General features: G+C 29.9%; 2 protein-coding genes across 9 annotated transcripts in view; one reads left to right on the forward strand and one right to left on the reverse strand.

Annotated features, from left to right (window-relative positions):
* LOC127701890 (protein MON2 homolog) overlaps positions 1–25,423 on the forward strand; it is a 126,009-nt gene that overhangs the window by 78,366 nt on the left and 22,220 nt on the right. For all 6 annotated transcript variants that reach the window (XM_052205868.1, XM_052205898.1, XM_052205891.1 and 3 more), the window contains 2 exons: positions 20,400–20,517; positions 23,879–23,945. In XM_052205868.1, coding sequence (XP_052061828.1) covers positions 20,400–20,517; positions 23,879–23,945 — 185 coding nt within the window. The remainder of the gene's footprint in view (positions 1–20,399; positions 20,518–23,878; positions 23,946–25,423) is intronic.
* LOC127702872 (transcription factor atf-2-like) lies at positions 1,055–12,837 on the reverse strand. Of its 3 annotated transcripts, none has more exons than XM_052207187.1 (2): positions 12,667–12,837; positions 1,055–3,194 (listed from the first exon to the last, which is right to left on the reverse strand). In XM_052207187.1, the coding sequence occupies exon 2, from the start codon at positions 3,036–3,038 to the stop codon at positions 2,241–2,243; it is 798 nt and encodes a 265-aa protein (XP_052063147.1). In that variant the 5' UTR covers positions 3,039–3,194; positions 12,667–12,837; the 3' UTR covers positions 1,055–2,240. The 3 variants fall into 3 exon arrangements, with proteins under 3 accessions (XP_052063147.1, XP_052063155.1, XP_052063139.1); XM_052207195.1 differs by lacking the exon at positions 12,667–12,837 and adding an exon at positions 7,258–7,508; XM_052207179.1 differs by lacking the exon at positions 12,667–12,837 and adding an exon at positions 5,881–6,261.

Raw genomic sequence — 25,423 nt, forward strand, 5'->3', positions numbered from 1 at the left:
GATATAAATATGAGTCAACAGCTCTTAATGCATTTAGCTTTTTCTTAGATAAAAAGTACATGTAGTGACAATAAACAATACCACAAAGGTCGTTTTCTCCAGGTCAGAAATTAAATCCATATGAAGGCTTTTCTTGAGCTGTGCACACAAACTTGTACAATCACCAGCAAATGTTAAATAAATATACACCATAAACCTTATGAACACTTAACCCATTGCTAAGGCTGCTATGAACTGGCAGTGAGATGTGAGTGTTTGCTTCATGTTAAAGGCCTCATTGCAACTTTGAGATGAAGAACAGAAATGAAAGCACTGTTCCTTTGTTTTAGGTTTCGTTAAGTGTGTGTAATGATTTTGTGTCATAATACAGTTTTTAATACACCATATTCCTTAGTCTCCATTATGTGAAGAAAAGTGTGTTATGTTCCTCACTTTTTCCTAGCTCATTAATTGAACTAATGTTTTGAATTTGAGCATAATATAAAAAAAAGAGGACCAATAGTAGCCAAAAGGTCAAACTGTTTGTAGTTGTGATTATCTAAAAAGTTTTACATGTCTATCTATCCAGAATAAACTGCATTCAACTGGTTATCTTTCTTTACTCCTCCAATATGTATGTCACCTGGATTCACTTAATCTTGGCAAGGTGCAAAAAATATATAATAGAGTTTAACTGTCTGTTATTCACAGATATGTGGCACGCCTTCAAACTAGTTTAACCCCTCCACGTTCTGTGTGTGCCTGTCCCAAGTCGGTAATTTACTAGTTGTCTTTTGTTGCTGTATATATTTGTTCTTAGTTCATTATTTTGTACATAAATCAGGCCGTTAGTTTTCTAGTTTGAATTGTTTTCATATGTCATTTTGGGGCCCTTTATAACTGGGTTATGGGTTTTACTCATTGTTGAAGGCCATCTGGTGACCTATAGTTGTTAATTTCTGTGTCATTTGGTCTCTTGTGGAATGTTGTCTCATTGGCAATCATATCACATCTTCTTATTTTTATATTGTCATTTTGAGGTTTCACATTTTCTTAAATCAGAAAGACAAAAAAAGATTGTTAACAATTTATTTGCATATTCAAATGTCATACACATATTGCTAAACAAAATGGTGTGAAAACACACCCTGTACATAATACTTCATTAACACCGGGTTTTAGTCATTAAATTAAATGGTATTGCTGTATGATTACATTTATATTATTGAAATTTAAATTGATTTGAAAAACATTTTTAAAGAGCTACATTTATGTCCACATATATCCAAAAAGAAATCTTAAGTACATGCGTTATCATGATTATTGAGTCAAATATAAATACTTATAGTTTTAAAATTTATAACATTAGACAGAAAATAAGAAAAAAATATTTATGATTTGTTGGTGAAAGTATTATTTATTCAAGTGATCAGGCAATATAATATCTGAGCAAATTGATTTGTAAATGCCTTTTTTCTCAACGAAGTGGACTATAGTGCTGAACAGAAAAAAATGCGGAGATGGATTTCAAAGACAGAAGTAAAACTGGTTAAAAGATTGTGCATTTAAAAGAAAGTATTTTACAAAGAAAAGAGATGATATGAGATTTTTTTTTAATTTGATGTTTAATTACATTAAAAAGTCAATGGTTAAAATCCAAAAGTATGAATGAATGATTTTAACAAATATCAAAAATACAACAACATTCAAATGACTTATTATTGTTTTAAAAGAGTATTGAGAGAAAAAATACAAAATTGTGAAATATGTACATTATTAAAATTTATGACATAATTATTAAAGGAATAACAATCAACATGGATAACCGGGTAAATATTCAACAATAAAAATATCTCTAAAATTACAACAAATATTTTACCCTTCTTCATCTTATAGCTATTCATCAAGTTAAAAACATTTAACAAGGAAAATAACTGTGCTGAAATGTCAGATTTTAAAAAGTGGAAATTTATTTTAAAAGCACTAATACAGTGTCAATAAATAATTCTTTTGTACATATATATTCTGTTTGGTATTGCCACCAAATCATAGTTTAGTAGATCCACTTTGTTTAAAAAGAGTAATTCATATTTGAGGTTTTTAACAATTCTCTGGTTTCCCTGAGAAATAAATATCACAGTTTATAACCCTGATCTGTTTAACCCTGAGGTCTTATTTCATTGTGCCATATAAGACAGAATGAAATCTAGTTGCCATTATGAACACTGATTCGAACACAAATGTTGTAATGATTTTAGAAATCATGGATTGTACAGCATACATCTTAGTTTCTCTATTTCTCCTTTAAGTAATGAAACTTCTGTTCGAAGTTGTAAGTTCTCCTGTTCCAAATACACCACTCTCAATGCAATTTGCTCCTCTTTCATTCTTCTTGCCTCTCGAGATCGTTTGGCTGACTCGTTATTTTTCTTCCTTTTTTCCCAATAACAATTATCTTTCTGTGACTCTTGATTTACATTTTGCCTTTTCTTTGGTGGCATCCTAAAACCATCATTCTCGGAATCACAATCAGCATTTGCTGCATCTTGCTGGGACAGTGAATGATTACTAGTGGTTGATGATGGTGATGACAATTCATTTGCATTGCTATATTCAATTTCCTTTTTTAAACCGGATTTGTCATCTATTGGACTAGATCTATGAGAGTTCAGAACATCTAAAACATCCATAGTTGGTGGACTGCCAGATTGATGGTGACTGTGGCCAAGAGGCAAGCTTGTTGGAATGCTATGAGGAGACAGATTGTCAGCTGGTAAAGTTGACATATTATTTGAAGAATGTGCTGGAATAGGATTGGGCATCGTATGTGAAGACCCTGATAATGTCATCATGCCCTCAACACTAGGATGAAATTGTGAAAAGTCTAAAGATCCTGATGACATATTAGCTAAGTCACTTTGTGTCATGGTATGAGAGGGATAATGCATGCCATAATATGATGAAGATGGCATATTTGGAAACCTCGATGATGAGGATGTCTGGTTGTATGGCTTGAAAAATCTCTCTTCTCGATGCATCATGGAATAAGGATCTTGCATAGCGATTGAGGATTCCAGTTTGACTCTATTTGAACTATCTTTAAACAGAATGTCAAAGTTTTCACTGCAAACTTTTTTTAACAAATTTTCTTCCGATATCAATTTGTGATCAATCTTGCATCAAAACAATAACCAGTTGTAGTAATGTAGATTTATCTGAAAAAAATAAATATCAAGAAATAATTAGTTCCAGTTCCAACAGAAATTCAACTAATCTAAAATTTTATAAGTTAACCAATTACAAACAAGCAGTACTGCCATACTACTGACTAGTACACAATGTCCTGAAATGTCAGGTTGTTCTGCTACCAATTTATTGAGTTTATGCTGATAAATACATTATAAATATGTCAAACCAACACATATATATATATTTCTTAGTTGACATTACACATTATACATAAGACTCACTGTGAATTAGATCATGCAGAGTTGTTTAGTATTTTTTTTTAATTTAGGATATTTCATATCACAGAACACATGGTACATGGTGACTTACCAATCTGAATTATACAATAATTAATCCATCAATGAAATGAATTATGTTTAAGTTCCTGTTGAAAACATCATGTCATCACCTTTTATTTTGGATGAATGTCAATTTTCATTACTTGCATCCTCATTTATATTATAAAAATTGTTAATCCTTGATCAATGTTGGTTTTTTTTATCCTATTAATCATAAAAATTATGAATAATTGTTATGGTAATTAATCATTTAATTATATATGTAGCATAGAATTTTTCCTTTTTTTTCTTAGAACTTAATTCAGTATAGTAATGACTTATTTTTTTGCATACATTTAGATATTCTTATTAGGATTTTTACAACACATACCCAACACATATTGTTTATACTATACTAGAAAAGAATTTATGCTTCTTTGGATAGTAATTTAAGACTAAATCTTCATGGTTTTTACTATACTTGTCAGATTTGTTGTATTTATTGGTTACTTGATTGTTACTCAGTTTCCAGTAACTATAAATATCAAATGTCATTTTAGATAGATTTGTTTATACACATAATAAATAAACAAATCATATTGTTTGATTTTGCAATGGAATGCCAATTTATGTATGTTATTTTCAATACAAAAAGTAAATTCCCTACTTTCATTAATTCAAGTAATTATCCCACAAAAATTTGACATTTTACAATACCCTGGGGTCAAACTCTAGGGAAGGTGTCAATTACTTATTGTTCTGTTGAAAGGGGAGTTAACTGGACCACCTGTGTGAGTTAATCCCCTTGATTGAAGAAATTTTTGCCACAGGTAAATGGAGGTAGATGTCATTAAAACACCAATAGTTTTATCTATGAAAAAATCATTAAATGACTGGTCAAACCTGTTGTCAAGTAAATGGACAAATTTACAATGATAGAATCTATTCATTTTCACCTTTTATTACAACCTTCTATATTTCTTTCATTCTTTATTAGTTTGGTTGTCATGGTAATATTTTTTTGTTGTTTTTTTATACTGCCAAAACCAGACCTATCAGTTCTCTAGAATGTTTTCCAACACTAATATGAATGAATTCAAACTATATATGTGGAGAGCATAGAAAAATATTGTAGGTGTATAACTTTGTTAATAAAACAATTTGGTGATGTGCAATTTTTTTTTTAAAACAACTACTTTACATTTTTTTAAATATATGACTGTAAATTAGTATTGCTGATAAAAAAATGTTTTTTTTACATTAAAGCTTCACATTTGACTGGAAAAGTTGTTACACTGTTGGAATTATTTTCTCCCAAATTTACAAGTAAATATGCTCTTATCATTGAGATGGCATGTACCAGACAAATTAAATTAAATAAAAGTTTTTCTAATAATGCAAAGACATTTGAGACTTTGTATTAAATAAACTAAATTAAAAAAGACATTGGAAATTGATAAATTATGGTGAAGTTTATTCTATGAAGATTAAACATAGACCTAAATGCTTATGATATTTCTAATAGAAACAGGTGCTTTAATTTTGTTCTTTGTTTATAACAAATTTTATACTTAGAATTAATGTGAACTAAAACTTTCAAACATCAGGATTACATGTTACATTCACTATATCTTTTGAAATTTGTAAGATACATTTACATACTCTTTTCTGTAGTACTTTTACGTTTAATAAAAGAAAATTGACATATTATTTTTCTTTGATCTGTCTCAATGAAATTAAAATAAATATTACAAAATTAGTTCACTTTAAGTTTAAAATAGTGAGGGTTTTTTTTTATCTTTTCAAACATCTGATCCTGAGTGGAATTGAATTTATTCACTTCATTTATTTTTTTAATCATTTCTTTTCATATATTGATGCTAACTTTTATTCTACACTACACTTTTTTCACCATTGATTTTAAAAACAGGAAGCAAGTCATGATTTTTTTTTCAAAACACATTCTCCAATGGAAACAATCAACACCATGGCCAAAAAGACAAACCATAGTTAACAAAACATAACAAAGAATATACTATTAAAAAATATAAATCTTCAGATCAAAGTTTGAAATTATTAGCTAGTTAGTATGGTACATTATTGTATAATGTCAAAAAAAAATTTCAGACTTGTTTATGTTACAGCATGGAAGTATTTATATTTATCATGGAAAATTATTTCAAAAAATAGTTTACTGGTTTCATAAACCATCTTCCCAAAACATATTATTTTCAAATATGTAAGGTGTTTACATTACACATAATATATCCTCCATTACCCAATGTTGTATCACACACCTATAAGCCCTGGACAAACAAAATCATAAGACAAATGTCCAGTAAACTGGCCCATACAAACATAAACAAACCCACATGGTTTAGCATTGAATATTTACCTCTTCAGTTTATAGGATGCTGAATTCACACCTGGATTACATAATTTAGAAAAGCATCTTTTAAATTCTTCAAAATGTCACTGACCCACACATATCTATCTCCTTGTCCATTTAGATGACCACCTATTACTCACTGACCAGTCAATATTACACAAAGTTTACAAGACCATGAATCGACCAATTAATTTGCAGTATTTCTTATCCGACCTTTCACCTATGTTGATTATTTATAGCTTATTGAACCATGTGACTTTTTAGCCTTAGTTAATTAACTATCAACAATAACCTTGTTAAGAGAATAGTTGTGGGGGGTCTTGTTAGGGCTTGATTTTACCTGTATTTTTTCTCCTGATTAAAAATGTTTAAGATAAATAGATTTTTTGCAGTAAATGGTATTAATTTATTTGTCCAGTGAAGGTGTTAACTAAACATGATGGGACAGAAAACTACTGGATAATTATTAAATTATTTTGGTTTTAGCATACTTTGTGTGTTGTTGAGGGTAATAAAATATACCTGCTTGCTATAAAAAAAAATTGTTAATACATAATTTTGCTTTTCTTAATTAACAAATTGTAAATTTTGTATTAATTTTTTTTAATACACATTTAATATTCACCTACCAGGTATTGAAAGAATGTTTATTTCTCTCTTTATAAGACCATAGATCCAAACAAATACTATGCAAATTGAGTGTATTTATTCTCATTTCTTATAATGCAGTCAAAATTGTGAGCATAGAAAATAAGAACTTGTTTTTTCATTGACATTTTGATTACAGTTTCTAATCATTTCTTTAAACTCGCTTACCTGTTTTAAAATAAACATCCCAAGGCATATAACATGAAATTTGACACTTCCTCAAAAGTGGTAAAGTGTTGTTCATTTACATAAAAATGTCATATGACAAATTCAGCAGTTTTTGTGACATGAATGCTAATTTAACTAAATCAGTAAACAATGCAATATATTTTAAATATATATATATATGTTGTCATAAAATCTGTTGCAAAATTATATCAAAGAATTTAATCCATTCAGAACTGAATAAATAATTTATAGAGATAAGTTTGAAATGAAAATAATAATGTTTACATGGGTATATGTATTTTTACAATGCTTTATTTCTGTTCTTATCAGTTAAAGTTGGATTCTGTTCTTCATATTTTTAGTAAATTTAATAAAATTATTAGAATGGAATTCTTTTCCATCAAAATAATAAAGTTATATTTAACTTCTTATGCTAAATGTTTTTGCAAAGTTTCATATTCATTTATTTATTATTTTGAGTTTTCATGAATTTAACAGAATGTCATTTATACATTTCTATAACTTTATGATGAGACAAAATTACATGAACAGATAATGTGTATTTACCTTGCACAAGTTTTTGCAATGGAACATAGAATTAACCACAATGATAAGACATTACTTCCAAATTGTCAGGTATTACACTGGTGATCAGCTAAACTGGTCTACAGGTGAGAATCAAAATCCTTAACTTAAGAATGACCATTTACTGGGAAGTATCATGATTGACTGTGACTGATGACCAAGGTCCAGTCGACTGTCCAGGGGGTATATAACCTTGACAGCTGACCACTTCCTCTCCCCCAAGGACAGTAATTGTTAATTGCAGAATTTTTTATATATACTTTGTACCTGCAGAAGTATGGTTTTTATGTTTAAATTCCTGGGTACATTCTTGTATCATTTAAAAAAAAATTTGAAGGGATTAATATTAAAAAAAAACCAATGTTTACCAATTTTTTGTGTATACTCTGTTATTCCATTATAATTTTAGATAACCACGAAGTTATACTTGTATTTTTTATATAACTTAGCAATCCCTTGTAAGATTACTATTCAAAAAAGTTTCCACTCATTTTTCATTTTCATTTCAGAAACCATAGTCATGAAATTTTTTGAATAAGTACAGATTTTTGAGCAAAATGTAAAAAACACTTGATATATATTACATATGTTTTCCTTCAATACATTTATAATTGCTTATAAACTGATAAAATTTAGGGAAAAAAATACCTTTTTTCAAAAACTTCCAACTCTAGATCAATTCCGTGAACAAAAGTTCTATTATCTCCTGAAATGTTTTTATTTATCTGTCACAAAAATTTGAACCTAAATTTAAAAGCAATTGTTATTATTTTACCCTGAAAATAATATGAACTGTTACTAATAGAATTGTTTAGAGGCATAAATCTGCTGTTTAAGGAATGGACTTTCAATTAAAATATATCTTTAATTTAAAAGTTCATTTATTTAATGAAACCTTTTTTACATGTTGAATTGTCAGATAACATAATAGATTTATGGTTTACCTATTTTCTTTCCTTTACAGTAATTACAAAAATATTAACTAAACCATGGTAAACTGCAAAAAAAAAAAAAAAACAGGTTACACTGAACACTGATTGACCAAATGAAAAATGACTGTTATATTTAAAAAAAAAATAATTATGATATTTTTATTGAATAAAAAAATACAAAATACAAAAAATAACTAATATGAATTTCATAGTAAGCTTAAAAAAAATTTCATTTATTAAAAAAAAAAAATCATTCAGTGGTTTTAATAGAAAATTAATTAAACTCAGTATTTGAATCTCTTCTTGTTATAATGTGTATTGGGGTGGTTTAGATCATTTCCTCACACTTAAATGTTGTTCTGTGAAATAAAATGACAACAGATGATGCAACCAGTCTTGTACAGAGTTATGTCACTTGATTATTGTTACACAGTCTGTAACCTTGAATTAAGGTCATGATGAAGTAACCTTACACAGATAATGTTTAGTTGACAAATAAAAGAAATTTAGTGTTATCATGTATTTCTGGTTATTATATCAGTTTCCATTTAAATTTTTTGCATTGGGTTACTGTTATAGACTTTTGTTATATGGATGTTACATTTGATTCCATTTAAACTTTGTGTATTGGGTTACTGTTACTAGTTTTTGTTAATCAATGTTATTTTCAAATCAATTTACTTGTATGGTGTGATTAAAGTAGAAAATAAAAGATTTAAATTTTTATTTGCATTAAATGTTGAGTCTGTTGAAGAATTTTTTGGAGTCATTTGTTTGTTTGCTTTTATTATCCATATTATATATTTCTTCCAAGAAAAAACAATTTGACTATTATAAACACTATTATAAACATATTTTATAAATCTTTTTTTCTTGGTTTATTATAAATTTGATTCTGGTTGTTCATGCATAGTTTAAGTTGTATTTTAACTCATTTAAGAGCTTCCTGATGAAAGTTATTCCAGAAGGATGTGTCATGCAAAAAGAAATAATGTATGTTTTTTTTACAAAAAGGAAATAATTATCTAAATAAATCTTAAGTTTTCTGTCAATCTTTGCATTAGTATTATATAGTTATTTCATGTATCGGTCACTTTTAAATAATATTTTTTTTGTTTTTATAACATTTTCTTCATTTATCATATTAAATATACAGTTAGGAAAGCATACATCTTACTTTTACTTCAGAGACATTTTAATAAATGAGTTATTGTAATTTTAGTATTAGTTTATTTATCATTGGTAATTTACAAAAAGCATCATTAAAGCTAATTGTTGTAACTCAAGAAATTAATTATGAATTATTAAATCTCAAAGCTAAATACAGACTTTTGTCGTCAACAGAATAACATACAAATTGTAATAACGAAATTGTTTTGCCAGACCTTGTTATAAACTATTCTCTATTCTTTACATAATTTATATAATATTGCATAATCTCAGGAGTGTATTGAATCTAAGGATTAAATTAGCCATAGATTTCTAATTGTTAATCATAAAACATGAATGGGTGTTGAATCAGCCAGGACTCTTATTTACAAATCTTCTCAAAGTACAGTTAATCTTTAAATCCTGTATTTTTCTGTAAACCCAGTGAAGTATATCAGGAGCTTGTTAGTTAGTAAGCCACATGTACTGATTATCCTGTCTTACGCAATAGTTACCAAAGAAAATACAATTTCTTCTCAGCACAAGTAATCTTTTAAAGGGACATAAAGGTTCTTGAACTTGGTAGTCATTTGAAAATCAATATATGTAGTGCTGTAAATTGGCCTTTTAGATTGAAAAGGTGGATAATGAGGGTGAATGGCCTAGCAGGGTTTCTATATTTCTATACTTAGATCAGAATGCAACAAGAGTGAAAGCAGCTTGTGGATAAACCCCACAAAGATCCAAAATTAGAAAACTTTTTATGCATGTCACAAAAAAATTTAAATGTAAAAATAAAAAAATACAAGGTCATCATGACTCTTACTAAATTTTGATTTGAATGATTTTTATACGACCACAAAAAAATTTAGGGGTCGTATAATGCCATCATGTCGTCGTCCAAAGACATTTGGTTTCCGGACAATTACTTTAGTTTAAGTGATCTCTATGAAATTTGACCAAAAGGTTCAATACCACAAAAGGAAGGTTGGGATTGTTTTTGGGGGTGATGGTCCCAACCGTTTAGGAATTAGGGGCCCAAAGGAAGTATTTTTCTAGTTTTAAGGACAATAACTTGTGTATGAGTATTGTGATTGCTCTGAAATTGTACCACAAGGTTCAATACCACAAATAGAAGGTTGGGATTCATTTTTGGGGCAGTTGCCCAAACCGTCCAGGAATTAGGGGCCAAAAAGGGTCTAAAACAAGCATTTTTTTAATTTTCAGGCAATAACTTGTGTTTAAGTGTATCGATTTTTCTTAAATTGTACCACAATTTACAAATAGAAAATTTCTTCAATGTTTTTATTTTTTTTTTATTAAAAGGGGGGGGACAAAACAATTTTTTATTGGTAAGAAATTGTCAATTTTCCAGTGTATTGCACAAAAGCAAGAAATCTTCAATTGAATATAAATTCAAATCATATAACCAATTTCAAGTCTGATTACATTTATTCTGTGTCAGAAACCTATAATGTGTCAAATATTTAATTACAATCCAAATTCAGACCTGTATCAAGCTTGAATATTGTGTCCATTTTTGCCCTTACTGTTCAGGGTTGGACTTCTGCGGTCGTATCCAGCTGCACTAGGCGAAGCAGTTTATTTTTTATAGAAACAGAAAAGAATATTCTGATGTCACAAAGTTTAGGTAATTTATAAGAAGGTTGTATCTCACATAGATAGCCTTTTCAAGACCCTTGTTATATATTGCAAACTAACAAGGATTTGTATACAAATCCTTGAAACTTAGGAATTGCTTGAATGTAAAATTTGAGAGTCTCTACACATTTACAATAATGTTTCATAAGAATACTTACTTTTGATTTGCTGAAAGCAATCGCAAGACATTCCAATATCAAATTGTATTTCTCAATAAAAATCAACATTCATGTCAGCATGTGCTTCTCATGACAACTTCACAACAATGCATAAGAAAAAAAAATGAAAAATTTGCTATAACTCGTAATTTAATGGTTGTAGAATAAAAATGTAATTAAAAGACTTGAATGCTACCTTTTGTAATTATTATAGGTTGTAAAAGCATTGATTGTGCACACATTTTTAGTATGATGTGCTTCACACAAAATGTGCTTCAGTCAACACTTTTACACCCCAATATAATTACAAAAAGAAGTATTCAATTCTTACGTGTACCAATATTCTTATGAAAAAATAAAACCCATGAAAATTAATTTTTCATACTCAAGTAACAAAAAAACTTCAGTAACTGGCATATATTCCCACTAGACTGAGTAAGCCAACTTAGACAGACATCTGGTAAGACTATGTAACCCTGATAAATAAAACATTCTTTAATGTCTATCTACTAATTACTTATAAGTTGATTATGGCTTTCAGATGGTTCGTTTGTAATAAGAATCTGACTGCTACATGTTTATCTATTAGTCCAAGAAAGAATAAACTATATACCTACATAATGTACAGATGCTGTAAAGGATGGGATTGAAGTGTTTTTTTAAGACAATATGGAAGGAAGTTATTAAAAAAGATAAAATAATCCTGAAATGATTCTAGTAATCATGCAACTCTTCACAATAAAACTTTATTATTAAAATTGATTGTAAATTAAACTGAAATACTCATGACTTGTGAGTATTTTTACTTGTAAGATTTTGTGTGAAAAGTGCTGCTGAACGTTACTATACAATGTAGATAATTTGTTGGGGTGAATAAGGGGCAATATGACTGCCACAAATATGTATATATGTAGATATATATGTAATTTATCCAAATTAAAAACCTGGAAAGTATGCAGCATTATTTTCTGAATTCCTTAAGCCAAAATCCTTGATCAGATCCTGTCATTATTTGCATTAGAGAAAGGATGGTAGATGGATGCAAACAAAAAAGCAAACTCATTATGAACCAGGAAATGTCAAATTTATGTAAAAATTCACAATTGAAAGGAAAGGCCCTTTTTCCATAGATATTTTATTAGATTACATGATTTCAAACAAGAAAAAAAATAAGTAACAGTAGATATTGTTTGACTTAAAAAATGAATCCCTAGTATGACTACAAATTGAATTTTGCTTTCAGCTAACATTGTGCCATATAAAAACAGAAAAACACTGTCCCTATTTTATCTAATATAGAATGCTTTCACAGCTTCTTTTCCTTCTGCAATAGTAATCAAATATTGTCCAATAAATTCTGGAAAATAGCTTAGAGAGTGAGGTGCAGTTTTCCTAATGTTGTGTATTGCCTTCTGTTTGCCTTCAGTTGCAATATTATATGGCCTCACTAGATTTCTTTAATGGCTAATATTATATATAATATTACCTACCATAGTTTTGTTCCTTCCTTACATCACAGGAACTACAAATGACCATGAATTACACAGAAGTCATGAACTCTTCCGACCAATCCTTTTCTGAAAGTGGGTGTGTTCAAAAATACATCTATAGACAGACCACCATCTGGTTTTGGATGTTAATTACACCCTGGACAATGTGTGTACCTACTGGTCAGTGTTGACCTAAGATGATGACTGACCAGTATCTACTAATATCAATTTAATGACCCACCAGGGGGAGGCTACTGCTAGGGTCATCTGTCAGGAGTTCTAATTTGAGTAGATCAAATTTCTAATCAAGCACACCATTCCTTGATAAGTTTTGATAAGAGAGTAAATAGTTTGACCATTATTAAGTGTTAGTGGGGTTAATTAAAAACTTATAATATGGATGTTAATTGGATTTATTTGTTTCCTGTTGAAGTGTTAAATTTATACAGCTGAGTAATGAGATCTGTAGGTAGTAAAATTTGTCATCTTGTTACCACTTTCATGATAAGCTGTTTGCCTTGTATTGAATCTGAAAGTGTGAGATTGTCCATACTCATTTAATATTTTGTTATAATAGTATTAAATATGACAACTGCTTTTGATTTATAAAGTTCTATATGAATAGGAGTATTCATTTATAATGTATAACCATCTTATCTGCACACATATTTTATAATTCCATGATTTCTTTTTTCTTTACAAAATTTTTTAATATCATTTATTTTATGTTTAGTATGAGGATGAATTAAGTTATTATCAACTTTACATTTGACCATATGATTTTCTATTTATGGGATAAGTAGCTTAAAACAAACTTAGTTTTTAGCTGCAAATGTTTCCACTGCATTTCTATAAATATATGGGGGGAAAAAAGCAGAACACTCATTTAATTAATACAAATGCAAGTTCTCTTATCAATGTTGGTTTGTTTAAAACATATACTCTAAATTCAGAAATTATTGCGTGCATTTATTATTGCGATTTTGTCATTTTAGACTAAAATGCTATTTTAATTTTTGCGATATTGAGAAAAATCCTGTTTAAATCATATAAAAAATTTCAAAATGCGAGTTTAAATTATTGCGATTATAACCTTGTCGCATTTTTGCAATAATAAAAACATCGCAATAATTTCTGAATTTACAGTACTTAAAATGATGGAAAGAACTGACTCTGTGGTCTTTTGGTAGCCTGATATCCTGGCAAAACCTCCTCATCGTGTCAGTACGGCCAGGCATAATACAATCCATGTAACCAATTTCCAGTCTTGAACGGGACTAAATAAATGTGCATGTTCTTTAAACAATGAATATATAGATCAGTTCGTAAATTAACTGGTGATTCACGATGTTAGTTAATCAATTATGTTTGGATTGTAAAGGCTATATTTTTCTGGAATTTGCATTTTTCAATTAATTTGTGGCAATATAGTACTTCCCACCATGTGTCAAGAAATGATGCTATCCCAAGATGCATCATTCTAACATCCAAAAAAGAATACATGTCATTGTATTTTGCCTAGCTCTACTGGTGTGCAGTGAGCCCAGATCCCAGGCTCGTCTTTTGGTTGCTTGACTTTCTTTGAGTAGTGGTGGTCTATCGTTTAAACCAGAGTTGGAAATTTATACTTGCTGCTTCTCCACCAAATAAGCATCGTTTAGGAGCATGTATTAATCTAGTACAAAGCAGTGAATATCCATTTGACATTTAAATGTTGTTGTCCTGAATATACATTTAATATTTACTGTTAGATGTTAAGCATCTATAAATCAACCAATCAGTCATACAAATGATATCATAGAAAAGGAAGAGAATTTCTAAAGATGCACAAGTTAATTATACTTTGGCCAAAATGTGAGACTCTTTAACTCAAATAATAATATCTCATTTGACTTCAACATAATTTAAAACATTGATGATATTTGAAAAATAAGAATACAGCACAAAGTTTATAAAAAAGGTGGATAATTGGGAAATTTATGTAGGAGGAAAACTATAATAGTATGCCTTCATTTATTGTGGTCAATTTTCATGAATAAATGTTAGCCTGTTAAAGAACAATTACATGCAGAATGTGCTCAGCTGATTAATATGCAGCCTTTTGACCTGCAGCATATTTGTGGTTTCGACTCTGATTATGACCACTGTATGTGTGGGCTGCTAAATGTGGACGTACTGACTTTACTGACCACTGGAATGTGTAAAAACTGAATTAAATCTGTACACTAAAATATATGGAAATGAGAAAACTCAAGTCAAACATCAAAGTCGAAATTGACAATAGCAGATTAAAGTAGAAAGAGTCTATTTGGTATTGATAATTGGCAATAAATCTTCTCATTCAATAGAACTGTCCAGTAATGTTATAAGAATTGATTGTGAAATAAGTGGTCTCTCTGACCTACTGATGTTATTGTGGACACTCTTATGGTCAGTGAAAATGAAATTACCTGGATTTTTCACAAATTTATATCTTTTGTTAAAACATTTAAAATGGTATTTATTCACAGAGTGTTGGTTTAATTGTTACTTACGAAAAAAGAACAGGAAACTCAAAAGAAACAAGTCTCCACAAAAAGGTTTGAAGGACTTGGTCAATTTCACATTCTAAGTCTTCTTGATTGTAGCTTTCATAAACCCAGAATTTGACTATTTGCACTTGTAGAATCTAATTTAAAATTTAAAATGTAAGTGAATGTTTCACAACCTGAAAGTCATGTTTCTAAAAACAAGTTTTTTCTTGATTTGAATTAGATGAAATTGACATTGTTATTAAATTGAGGCTAATGACACAATTGAAAAATAGAAATGATATCTTTCTTAGAATAAAATTTTAAAAATCATTCACAGTACATGAATATTCTGAAAGGAAGATACTTAAGGAAGTTAAAATGTTTTTGGTCTATATTTTTGGCCTCTAGATATAGTACATGTAAATTATATGGCCTATAGGTCAGTCTGTTTGACAACTGTGGTCACTTTGCTTTACATTTAGGTTGTCATGATCATGTATAGGTCGTCGTTTTAAGTCCTTTCAGTTTTTCATGCTGTAGAAATAATTTTTTTTTATCATATAGACATATAAATACATGAAAAATGCAGTTGGTTGAGGTTGACTTGTTTTATTGCTCATCTTGTTATATGAACAGATGTTTTATAAAATTGCACCAACACCCACCAATATATACAGTTTCTATTTTCAAAACTGTATAGCTTTTTCTACACAACTTTTATCATCTTCCTATTTTGCACATTGGTTTAGAAATATAGAGACAGACAAACTAGAATTTCAGGAGAAACACTTTATCAACAGCTTAAACACATCAACAACATAAACACATAAACAGAATAAACACACCAACAACATAAACACATAAACAAAATAAACACACCAACAACATAAACAGAATAAACACACCAACAACATAAACACATAAACAGAATAAACACACCAACAACATAAACACATAAACAAAATAAACACACCAACAACATAAACACATCAACAAATGTCATTCCTTTGGAGTTAAATAAAGCAGAAATGTGAAGTAAAATTTAACTGGTCAGAAAATTTGATACAATATGTTGTGTCAAGCTAATCAAATCTTATAATTTTGAAAAATTTGTGAAAATTAGTTGTGCAAGAAATTATGTTTTTTACCCAGTTTCTTTAAAGCTGCGAAAATGGAAATTCTAAATAATAATTAAAGAAAATGTTACATCTCTAAACTTTGATGTCAGCATTTTCAGTATCAAACCTACTCATGTGGGATTTACAGAATATAGAATAATGGACCACTACTACAGAAAAATGGTCCAAAAAATTAAGAAGAGAGTAAAAAAAGTCCAAAAAAATAAAGAATACAGAATTATGGAATGCTGAAATATCAAGAATAGAAAATATTGGGCAAAATTTTAAAGAATAGAGAAAAATGGCTTAAAAATCATAGAATACAGAATTGAAGGACCACTCATCCAGACACTCATGAATCACTAATAAAAATTTCTCCTGCATCTTTAGATTCATTTTCAGTACAGCAGTAACATTTTTCTAACTCAAATGACAATAAAGTTTTAACCTGATAATGGAACACCCGCCTTTAAACATGGTTTAGGTCATTTAGAAGAGACGTTTTGATGTCACTGATAAAGAACATCTTGGCTTCTCAATCTGTAAACAGTGCAATAAGGGATGGTCTGTTCCTATTCTTTACCAACTGCAGATTATAGTGTAAGTTGTTAAACCAGTTTTATCTCCTAAAAAAATGATCAATTTTTGTAAAACAAAAAGGTCCTATGATTTGAAATGTTATGCTGGTACATATGTACCTAGTACATTGAGCATACATTTTTTTCAAAGGTATATATGATGTGACCAATATTGTCAGGACTGTAAATAAGATATGAAGTACATTTCATGACCCACACCCTCCTTTTATTACAATATTTTATAATCACAACAAGCTTATTTTAGGAATATACCATGAACCAATTCCAAGTTAGTTGAATTGTCTCAAGAATTACATTTGCCTTTATTTGAATACAATCAATACACCAAAGGACACTGGTGTTTTTATCTATATGTTGACAAGTAATACATGTACTATCTTACACCAAGTGATTTAATGCTGTCAGCTTGTGATGTAATGTTCAAAAGTGACCACAGACTGATCTAAAATTGACCACAAGAGGTCACTTTGTTTACTATCAGTTGTAGTACATTTTATCTGTATTGAAGGTATAATTTGTAGTATTTAATAATGGGCATTGGGTTCATTAAATTGGTTTGTACTTAAGTGTGCTAGTATATTTTTGATTCATATAAACTCTAGAATGTTAAAAAAGATAAAGAAGGACAGCTTTATTGGCTTTTTTTTAAAATTAACATCATTGCATTTATTCAGATTCATTAGAATGTAATCTAGCTTGCACAAAGAAGTGATTTTTTTTTGGCCAAAGATATGCTGTGGATTCATTTGTTTTCATGGATTGAGGAAAAAAATGTTTTTTATGGATACTTGAAATAATAATTGGTTTAGACAAATTCTGCATACAAGCCTATAGACATGATAGATAGCCTTTATTTTGTTAAAAGTTTATATTGTTGTTGACCTCAATCATGAAATCCACAAAAAATAGTATCCCACATATAATAATCAATCCACAGTAACTTAACAAAGAATCTTACTAGGAAAGGGAAAAAGAATCTTACTAGGGAAGGAAAAAAAAAGAATCTTACTAGAGAAGGGGAAAAAAGAATATTACTAGAGAAGGGGAAAAAAGAATCTTACTAGAGAAGGGGAAAAAAGAATCTTACTAGAGAATGGGAAAAAAAATCTTACTAGAGAAGGGAAAAAAAGAATCTTACTAGAGAAAGACTATTACTAGAGAAGGGGAAAAAAGAATCTTACTAGAGAAGGGAAAAAAAGAATCTTACTAGAGAAGGGGAAAAAAGAATCTTGCTAGGGAAGGGAAAAAAAGAATCTTACTAGAGAAGGAAAAAAAGAATATTACTAGAGAAGGGGAAAAAAGAATATTACTAGAGAAGGGGAAAATAGAATCTTACTATAGAAGGGAAAAAAGAATCTTACTAGAGAAGGGGGAAAAAAATCTTTAATAGAGAAGGGAAATAAGAATCTTTACCACAGAAGGGAAAAAAAATCTTACTAGAAAAGTGGAAAAAATAATCTTACTAGGGAAGGGAAAAAAAGAATCTCACTAGGGAAGGGAAAAAAGAATCTTACTAGGGAAGGGAAAAAAAGGAATCTTACTAGAGAAGGAAAAAAAAAGAGTCTTACTAGACATGCTAGAGAAGGGGAAAAAAAGAATTTTACTAGAGAAGGGAAAAAAAGAATCTTACTAGAGAAGGGAAAAAAGAATCTTACTAGGGAAGGGAAAAAAAAGAATCTTACTAGAGAAAGAAAAAAAAGAATCTTACTACAGAAGGAAAAAAAAGAATATTACTAGAGAAGGGAAAAAATGAATCTTGCTAGAGAAGGAAAAAAGGAATCTTTATTAGAGAAGAAACAAAGAATCTTACTAGAGAAGGAAAAAAGAATCTTACTAGAGAAGGGAAATAAGAATCTTTACTAGAGAAGGGAAAAACAAATTTTATTAGAGAAGAAAAAAAATAATCTTACTAGAGAAGGGAAATAAGAATCTTTACTAGAGAAGGGAAAAAAAGAATTTTACTAGAGAAGGGAAAAAAGAATCTTACTAGAGAAGGAAAAAAAGAATCTCACTAGAGAAGGGAAATAAGAATCTTTACTATAGAGAAGGGAAAAAAAATTTACTAGAGAAGGGAAAAAAAGAATTTTACTAGAGAAAGACTATTACTAGAGAAGGGGAAAAAAGAATCTTACTAGAGAAAGACTATTACTAGAGAAGGGGAAAAAAGAATCTTACTAGAGAAGGGAAAAAAAGAATCTTACTAGAGAAGGGGAAAAAAGAATCTTGCTAGGGAAGGGAAAAAAAGAATCTTACTAGAGAAGGAAAAAAAGAATATTACTAGAGAAGGGGAAAAAAGAATATTACTAGAGAAGGGGAAAATAGAATCTTACTATAGAAGGGAAAAAAGAATCTTACTAGAGAAGGGGGAAAAAATCTTTAATAGAGAAGGGAAATAAGAATCTTTACCACAGAAGGGAAAAAAAATCTTACTAGAAAAGTGGAAAAAATAATCTTACTAGGGAAGGGAAAAAAAGAATCTCACTAGAGAAGGGAAAAAAGAATCTTACTAGGGAAGGGAAAAAAAGGAATCTTACTAGAGAAGGAAAAAAAAAGAGTCTTACTAGAGAAGGGGAAAAAAAGAATTTTACTAGAGAAGGGAAAAAAAGAATCTTACTAGAGAAGGGAAAAAAGAATCTTACTAGGGAAGGGAAAAAAAAGAATCTTACTAGAGAAAGAAAAAAAAGAATCTTACTACAGAAGGAAAAAAAAAGAATATTACTAGAGAAGGGAAAAAATGAATCTTGCTAGAGAAGGAAAAAAGGAATCTTTATTAGAGAAGGGAAAAAAGAATCTTACTAGAGAAGGAAAAAAGAATCTTACTAGAGAAGGGAAATAAGAATCTTTACTAGAGAAGGGAAAAACAAATTTTATTAGAGAAGAAAAAAAATAATCTTACTAGAGAAGGGAAATAAGAATCTTTACTAGAGAACGGAAAAAAAGAATTTTACTAGAGAAGGGAAAAAAGAATCTTACTAGAGAAGGAAAAAAAGAATCTCACTAGAGAAGGGAAATAAGAATCTTTACTATAGAGAAGGGAAAAAAAAATTTACTAGAGAAGGGAAAAAAAGAATTTTACTAGAGAAGGAAAAAAAAAATTTTACTAGAGAAGGGAAATAAGAATCTTTACTAGAGAAGGGAAAAAATAATCTTACTAGAGAAGGGAAAAAAGAATCTTACTTAGAGAAGGGAAAAAGAATCTTACTAGAGAAGGGGAAAAAATTCCTACTAGAGAAGGGAAATAAGAATCTTTACTATAGAGAAGGGAAAAAAAGAATTTTACTAGAAAAGGGAAAAAAAGAATCTTACTAGAGAAGGGAAAAAAGAATCTTACTAGAGAAGAGAAAAAAAGAATTTAACTAGAGAAAGGAAAAAAAGAATCTTACTAGAGAAGGGAAAAAAGAATTTTACTAGAGAATGGGAAAAAAGAATCTTGCTAGAGACGGGAAAAAAATAATTTTACTAGAGAATGGAGTATGAAGAAGATTTTTTTTTGTATTTTACAGGCATTCAGACTACCACTGAGTTACAAGTATGGCTGTCCATCACCTTCAACATGGATGCTGGTCATCAATTCTTTGTTGTCTATATTGACCATTGGTCTTCCAGTGGCCAGAAAACATGGTATGTAAATAAGTCCTTGTGACATATTAGTACCTTTCTAAGCATAAAAATGAAGCTTGTCATGAAATGGTATACTTTTTATATATATGAGGAACCACTAGTGGTAGGTCATTGATATTTTAGGTATGCAGTTGAATTTGGATTGGCACATCTCATTTCCATGGAAATTATTTCGACCCATCCCCTCAGTCAGAGTTTATTGACTTTGAACCTTTTGCATAATTTACCTGTCAAAGTGTGTGATTAGTTAGGTTTAAGGGGAAGCATTAGTTGTAGGTCAATTATATATTAGGTATGCCAAAAATGTAAAAAGGTGGTGATAATGTTTATGCCCCCGCCATAACGGAGGGGGCATTAAGTTTTACCCTTGTCTGTCTGTACGTACGTACGTCCCGTAGTTGTTTTCCGTTCTCTAACTTTAGTTTACCTCAACCAAATATTTTGAAACTTACACGTAATGCTTATTACCACTAAATACAGATCATGTTTGAATTTTGGTGGCATCATTTTTACCGTTCTAGAGTTATGCCCCTTTAAAAATGGAAAAATTGCTGAATTTTTCTTTTTTTTTTCTTCTAAATATCAATTGATTTTTATACGACCGCAAAAAAAATTTGCGGTCGTATATTGGTATGACGTTGGCGTCGTCGTCCGAAGACACATTGGTTTTCGCACTCTAACTTTAGTTTAAGTGAATGGATCTCTATGAAATTTTACCATAAGGTTCAATACCACATAAGGAAGGTTGGGATTGATTTTGGGGGTTATGGTACCAACAGTTAAGGAATTAGGGGCCAAAAATAAGCATTTTTGTAACTTCCAGACATAACTTGTGTGTTAGTGTATGGATCTCTCTGACATTGTACCACAAGGTTCCATATCACAAAGGGAAGGCTGGGGTTGATTTTGGGGGTAATTGCCTCAAAATTTTAGGAATTAGGGGCAAAAAAGGGGCAAGAAACAAGCATATTTCTAGTTTCAGGACAATAACTTGTGTGTAAGTGTATGGATCTTTATGAAATTGTACTACAATGTTCCATATCACAAAGGGAAAGCTGGGTTTGAGATTGAGGGTAATTGCCTAAAACGTTTAGGAATTTGGGGCCAAAAAGGGGCCAAAAAACATGCATTTTTCCAGACAATAACATGTGTTCAAGTGTATGGATCTCTCTGAAATTGTACTGCAAGGTACCATACCACAAAGGGAAGGCTGGGATTGAGTTTGGGGGTGATGAATCATAAGGGGGTTTAAAAAATTGGGGGAGGGATTTTTTTTTCCTTTTTTTTCTTTAAAATTTTCCATTTTAAATTGGTTATTTCTGATTTATATATAAAAGCAAATAATAATGATATGGTTTGAATAGGTATATTAAAATTTTTTAAGTTCTTAGACCACATTCATTCTGTGTCAGAAACCTATGCTGTGTCAAATATTTAATCACAATCCAAATTCAGTGCTGTATCAAGCTTGAATGTTGTGTCCATACTTGCCCCAACTGTTCAGGGTTCGACCTCTGCGGTCGTATCAAGCTGCACCCAGCAGAGCATTTTATTAAAATTGGAGTTATCTTCCTTAGTCCATGATTATAGTTGAATACAATCAATGCTTTATACAATGCAATGTTTAATTTTCCCTTCGACTGATAAATTAAAGCAATTTTTATCCTTCATTTCTAAAAAATATTTTAAAGTCTTCTTTGAAAATTGGAGTTATCTTTCTTTGTGCGTAGTGGTAGTTGAATCAGCTACAACCAATGCTTTATACAATGCAATATTCAATTTTACTTCCTACTGATAAATTAAAGCAATCTTTACCATTCAGTGCTAACAAGCACTTTGATTACCGTTCTAGGGTTATGCCCCTTTACAAATGAAAAAATTGCTGAATTTTTGTTTCCGTTCTCTATCTTGAGTTTGTCTTAACTAAATGTAATTTCTAAAAATATCAATGTCATTATTCAAGTAATTTTTAAAATTGGAGTTATCTTCCTTTGTCCATGATTATAGTTGAATCAACTACAATCAATGCTTTATACAATGCAATGTTTAATATTGCCTTCCACTGATAAAACACAGATCAAGTTGAATTTGGGTAGTGTCACTTTAACCATTATTGAGTTATGCCCCTTTATAAATTGAAAGATTGCAAAATTTTTAGTTTCCATTCTGTAACATAAGTTTGCCCCAACCAAACATTATGAAACCTTTACACAATATTCATTACCTCAAAACTAAGATCAAGTACAATTTTTTTGTTTCCGTTCTCTAACTTTAGTTTGCCTCCACCAAATGTTATGAAATTTATACACAATGCTTATTACTACACAATACAGATTAAGTACGAAATTTAGTGGCGTCACTTTTACCATTCTTGAGTAATGTCCCTGTATAAACATAAAAATTGCTGATTTTTTTGTTTCCGTTCTCTAACTTTAGTTTGTCTCAACCAAATGTTATAAAACTTATACATAACTGCTCTAGAGTTATGCGAGTTTACAAAAAGAAAAATTGCTGAATTTTTAGTTTCTGTTCTCTACTTAAGTTAGCCTCAACCAAATGTTATAAGACTTACACACAATGCTTATTACCACAAAACTCAGATCCAGTTTAAATTTGGGTAGCGTCACTTTTACTGTTCTTCAGTTATGTCCCTTTATAACAATATGATATGCAAGGGGGGGGCATCATCTGTGTCCACATGTGGATTATCCACATTTATTGTTTTTTAACCCAGATCTTTTGAATTCTACAGAGAGTTTGCTATTAAGATTGTGCACCTTCCATTATGGAAATGTTTAAAGATTTTATCTGATTTTCCAATTAAATTTCCGTATAACTGTTTGAATATTCAGTATAAAATTGAGAATGGAAATGGGGAATGTGTCAAAGAGACAACAACCCGACCATAGAGCAGACAACAGCCGAAGGCCACCAATGGGTCTTCAATGCAGCGAGAAACTCCTGCACCCGGAGGCGTCCTTCAGCTGGCCCCCAAACAAGTATAGACCATTCTCCATTGTTTAGAAACAATCTGCATAACCCAGACACTGGAGTCCTCAATCCATTTTTCATTTTTGTTTGAGTTCATTTAAATATTGTCTTGAGTATATATCTTTAAGTGTATAGTTACTATAAAGGACCAATAACTTATGCAGAAATGCATCTCATGATTAGGCAGCATCAAGAAAATAGATTGTCACCCTCACCTGTATTCCATGCTTGCCTCCAGCATTAAACTTATTGTGCAGAACGAGGCACACTTTGTAATCATAGATTATCCATCTTTAGTAGTCTAGTAATTATTTTATGCTTGTAGAAGGCAGATTGGTTATTACCATAATTCTTTCTTTATAATTTTCAGAATCTTCATTTAACGGAATGTGGTCAGAACTAGCACAAACCTTTGAAGAATTTTTGTTCTCAAAGAGGTAAGATTATTTGGAGCTTGCATTACCGTATGATACATGTAGTAAAATCAGAAAATTATTTAAAGACCCTGTTGAGATTTTGATGCATTGCTAAATAATTTTATTTCAAGCACTTAAAAGTATGATACCTGAGAACTCCCTGTGATTTTTAAAGTTGAAAATAGTTTCTTGGCTGAAAAGACCATAAAAAGAAATTTTTTCATCATTTAAAAAAGTGTGAAATGATTCCAATTTTTTAAATTAGATTTTCAGTCATTAAGGATGTTCCCTCCTCTTTTTCAAAATAACAAGGTTTTTAAAGAACTGTTATAAATTGATAGTATATAAATAATGGAACTTGAAAAGCAGAAAAAAATGATAGGTCCATGTCCTTGTTTTTAAGATATTATCAATTGAAAATTTTTTCTCTAGATTTTTCATACATTTAAGATTGGCTTCTTTTTTCTTTCAAAAACTATGAAAAATAACAAGGATTTTATAAGATTTTGAAAAATGACTTTTTAAACTCTATGAAATAAAATTATGAAAAGAAAAGTAGAGGTAAGTGAGCAAAATTTTTATTGGCACTACATGGATAAAACCAAAGGATTCCGAATATCTAACAAAAAGTAAAAAACAAGAGCGAACATCCTTAAAGTCATATGATACTTCAAATTTAACCCAAAAAAGTGATTGATTTTATTGCTGGAGGAAAACAGAAAGAACCATCGGTAGGAAAACTGACAATCCTAGTCAATTTAGATTGGGGGAAATAAAAGAACATAAAAGATAAATTGTTTCATCTATCGGATACTTTATGGATTCCTAATAAATGTTTTAAAAAAATGTGCTCAGAGGACTTAGTTTAGTATATATGCATTGCTTACTTCTACGTCATTTGGTCTATGGTGGAAATTTGTCTCACTTGCAATCATACCACATCTTCTTATTTTTATATGTAATGGTTCAGAAATTTCCTGATTGTTATAATCAGCAGAAACTTGATTCATATGACTTTGAGCAATGTTTTAAATCTGCACATGATGGCTTAGTTGTATAGGAAGGTCTTAAATCTGTTCATGATGGCCTAGTTTTATAGCAAGGTTTTAAATCTGCAGTAATGTTTTAGAAAGTGATTTAGGTTATGCCCCTTTGCACAAGTATTTTAAAGTAATTTTCAAAAGAATTTTATGATGTTCTTGCTTCAAGTAGCCCTTCTGGTGCAAACTGTCCTTATTGTCAGTATAGATAGAAAAACATGTTATTTGATTAAAAAGAAAACAAATTTTAAATTTTATTGGTTTATAATCTTATATCCTGTTATGTTTCACTCGTTATTAATCGTCTTTGTTTTGTTTCTGTTCCATGTATTATTTTGTCTACTCGTGTTTTTTTATCAACATGGTACCCATAGTCTGGCATGATGCATACAACTTATTTTGATCATAAAATCAAGGAATAATTCAAAAAATTGTCCAAAAAGAGTTTTATATCCAGCA

Source organism: Mytilus californianus, unplaced genomic scaffold, assembly GCF_021869535.1.
Source record: "Mytilus californianus isolate M0D057914Y unplaced genomic scaffold, xbMytCali1.0.p SCAF_1, whole genome shotgun sequence".
Classification (NCBI taxonomy): Eukaryota; Metazoa; Mollusca; class Bivalvia; order Mytilida; family Mytilidae; genus Mytilus; species Mytilus californianus.

What these genes read in the sequence shown, in the direction of transcription:
- LOC127702872 (XM_052207187.1), bottom strand. Translation starts at nt 3,038, where the DNA reads ATGCAAGATCCTTATTCCATGATGCATCGAGAAGAGAGATTTTTCAAG.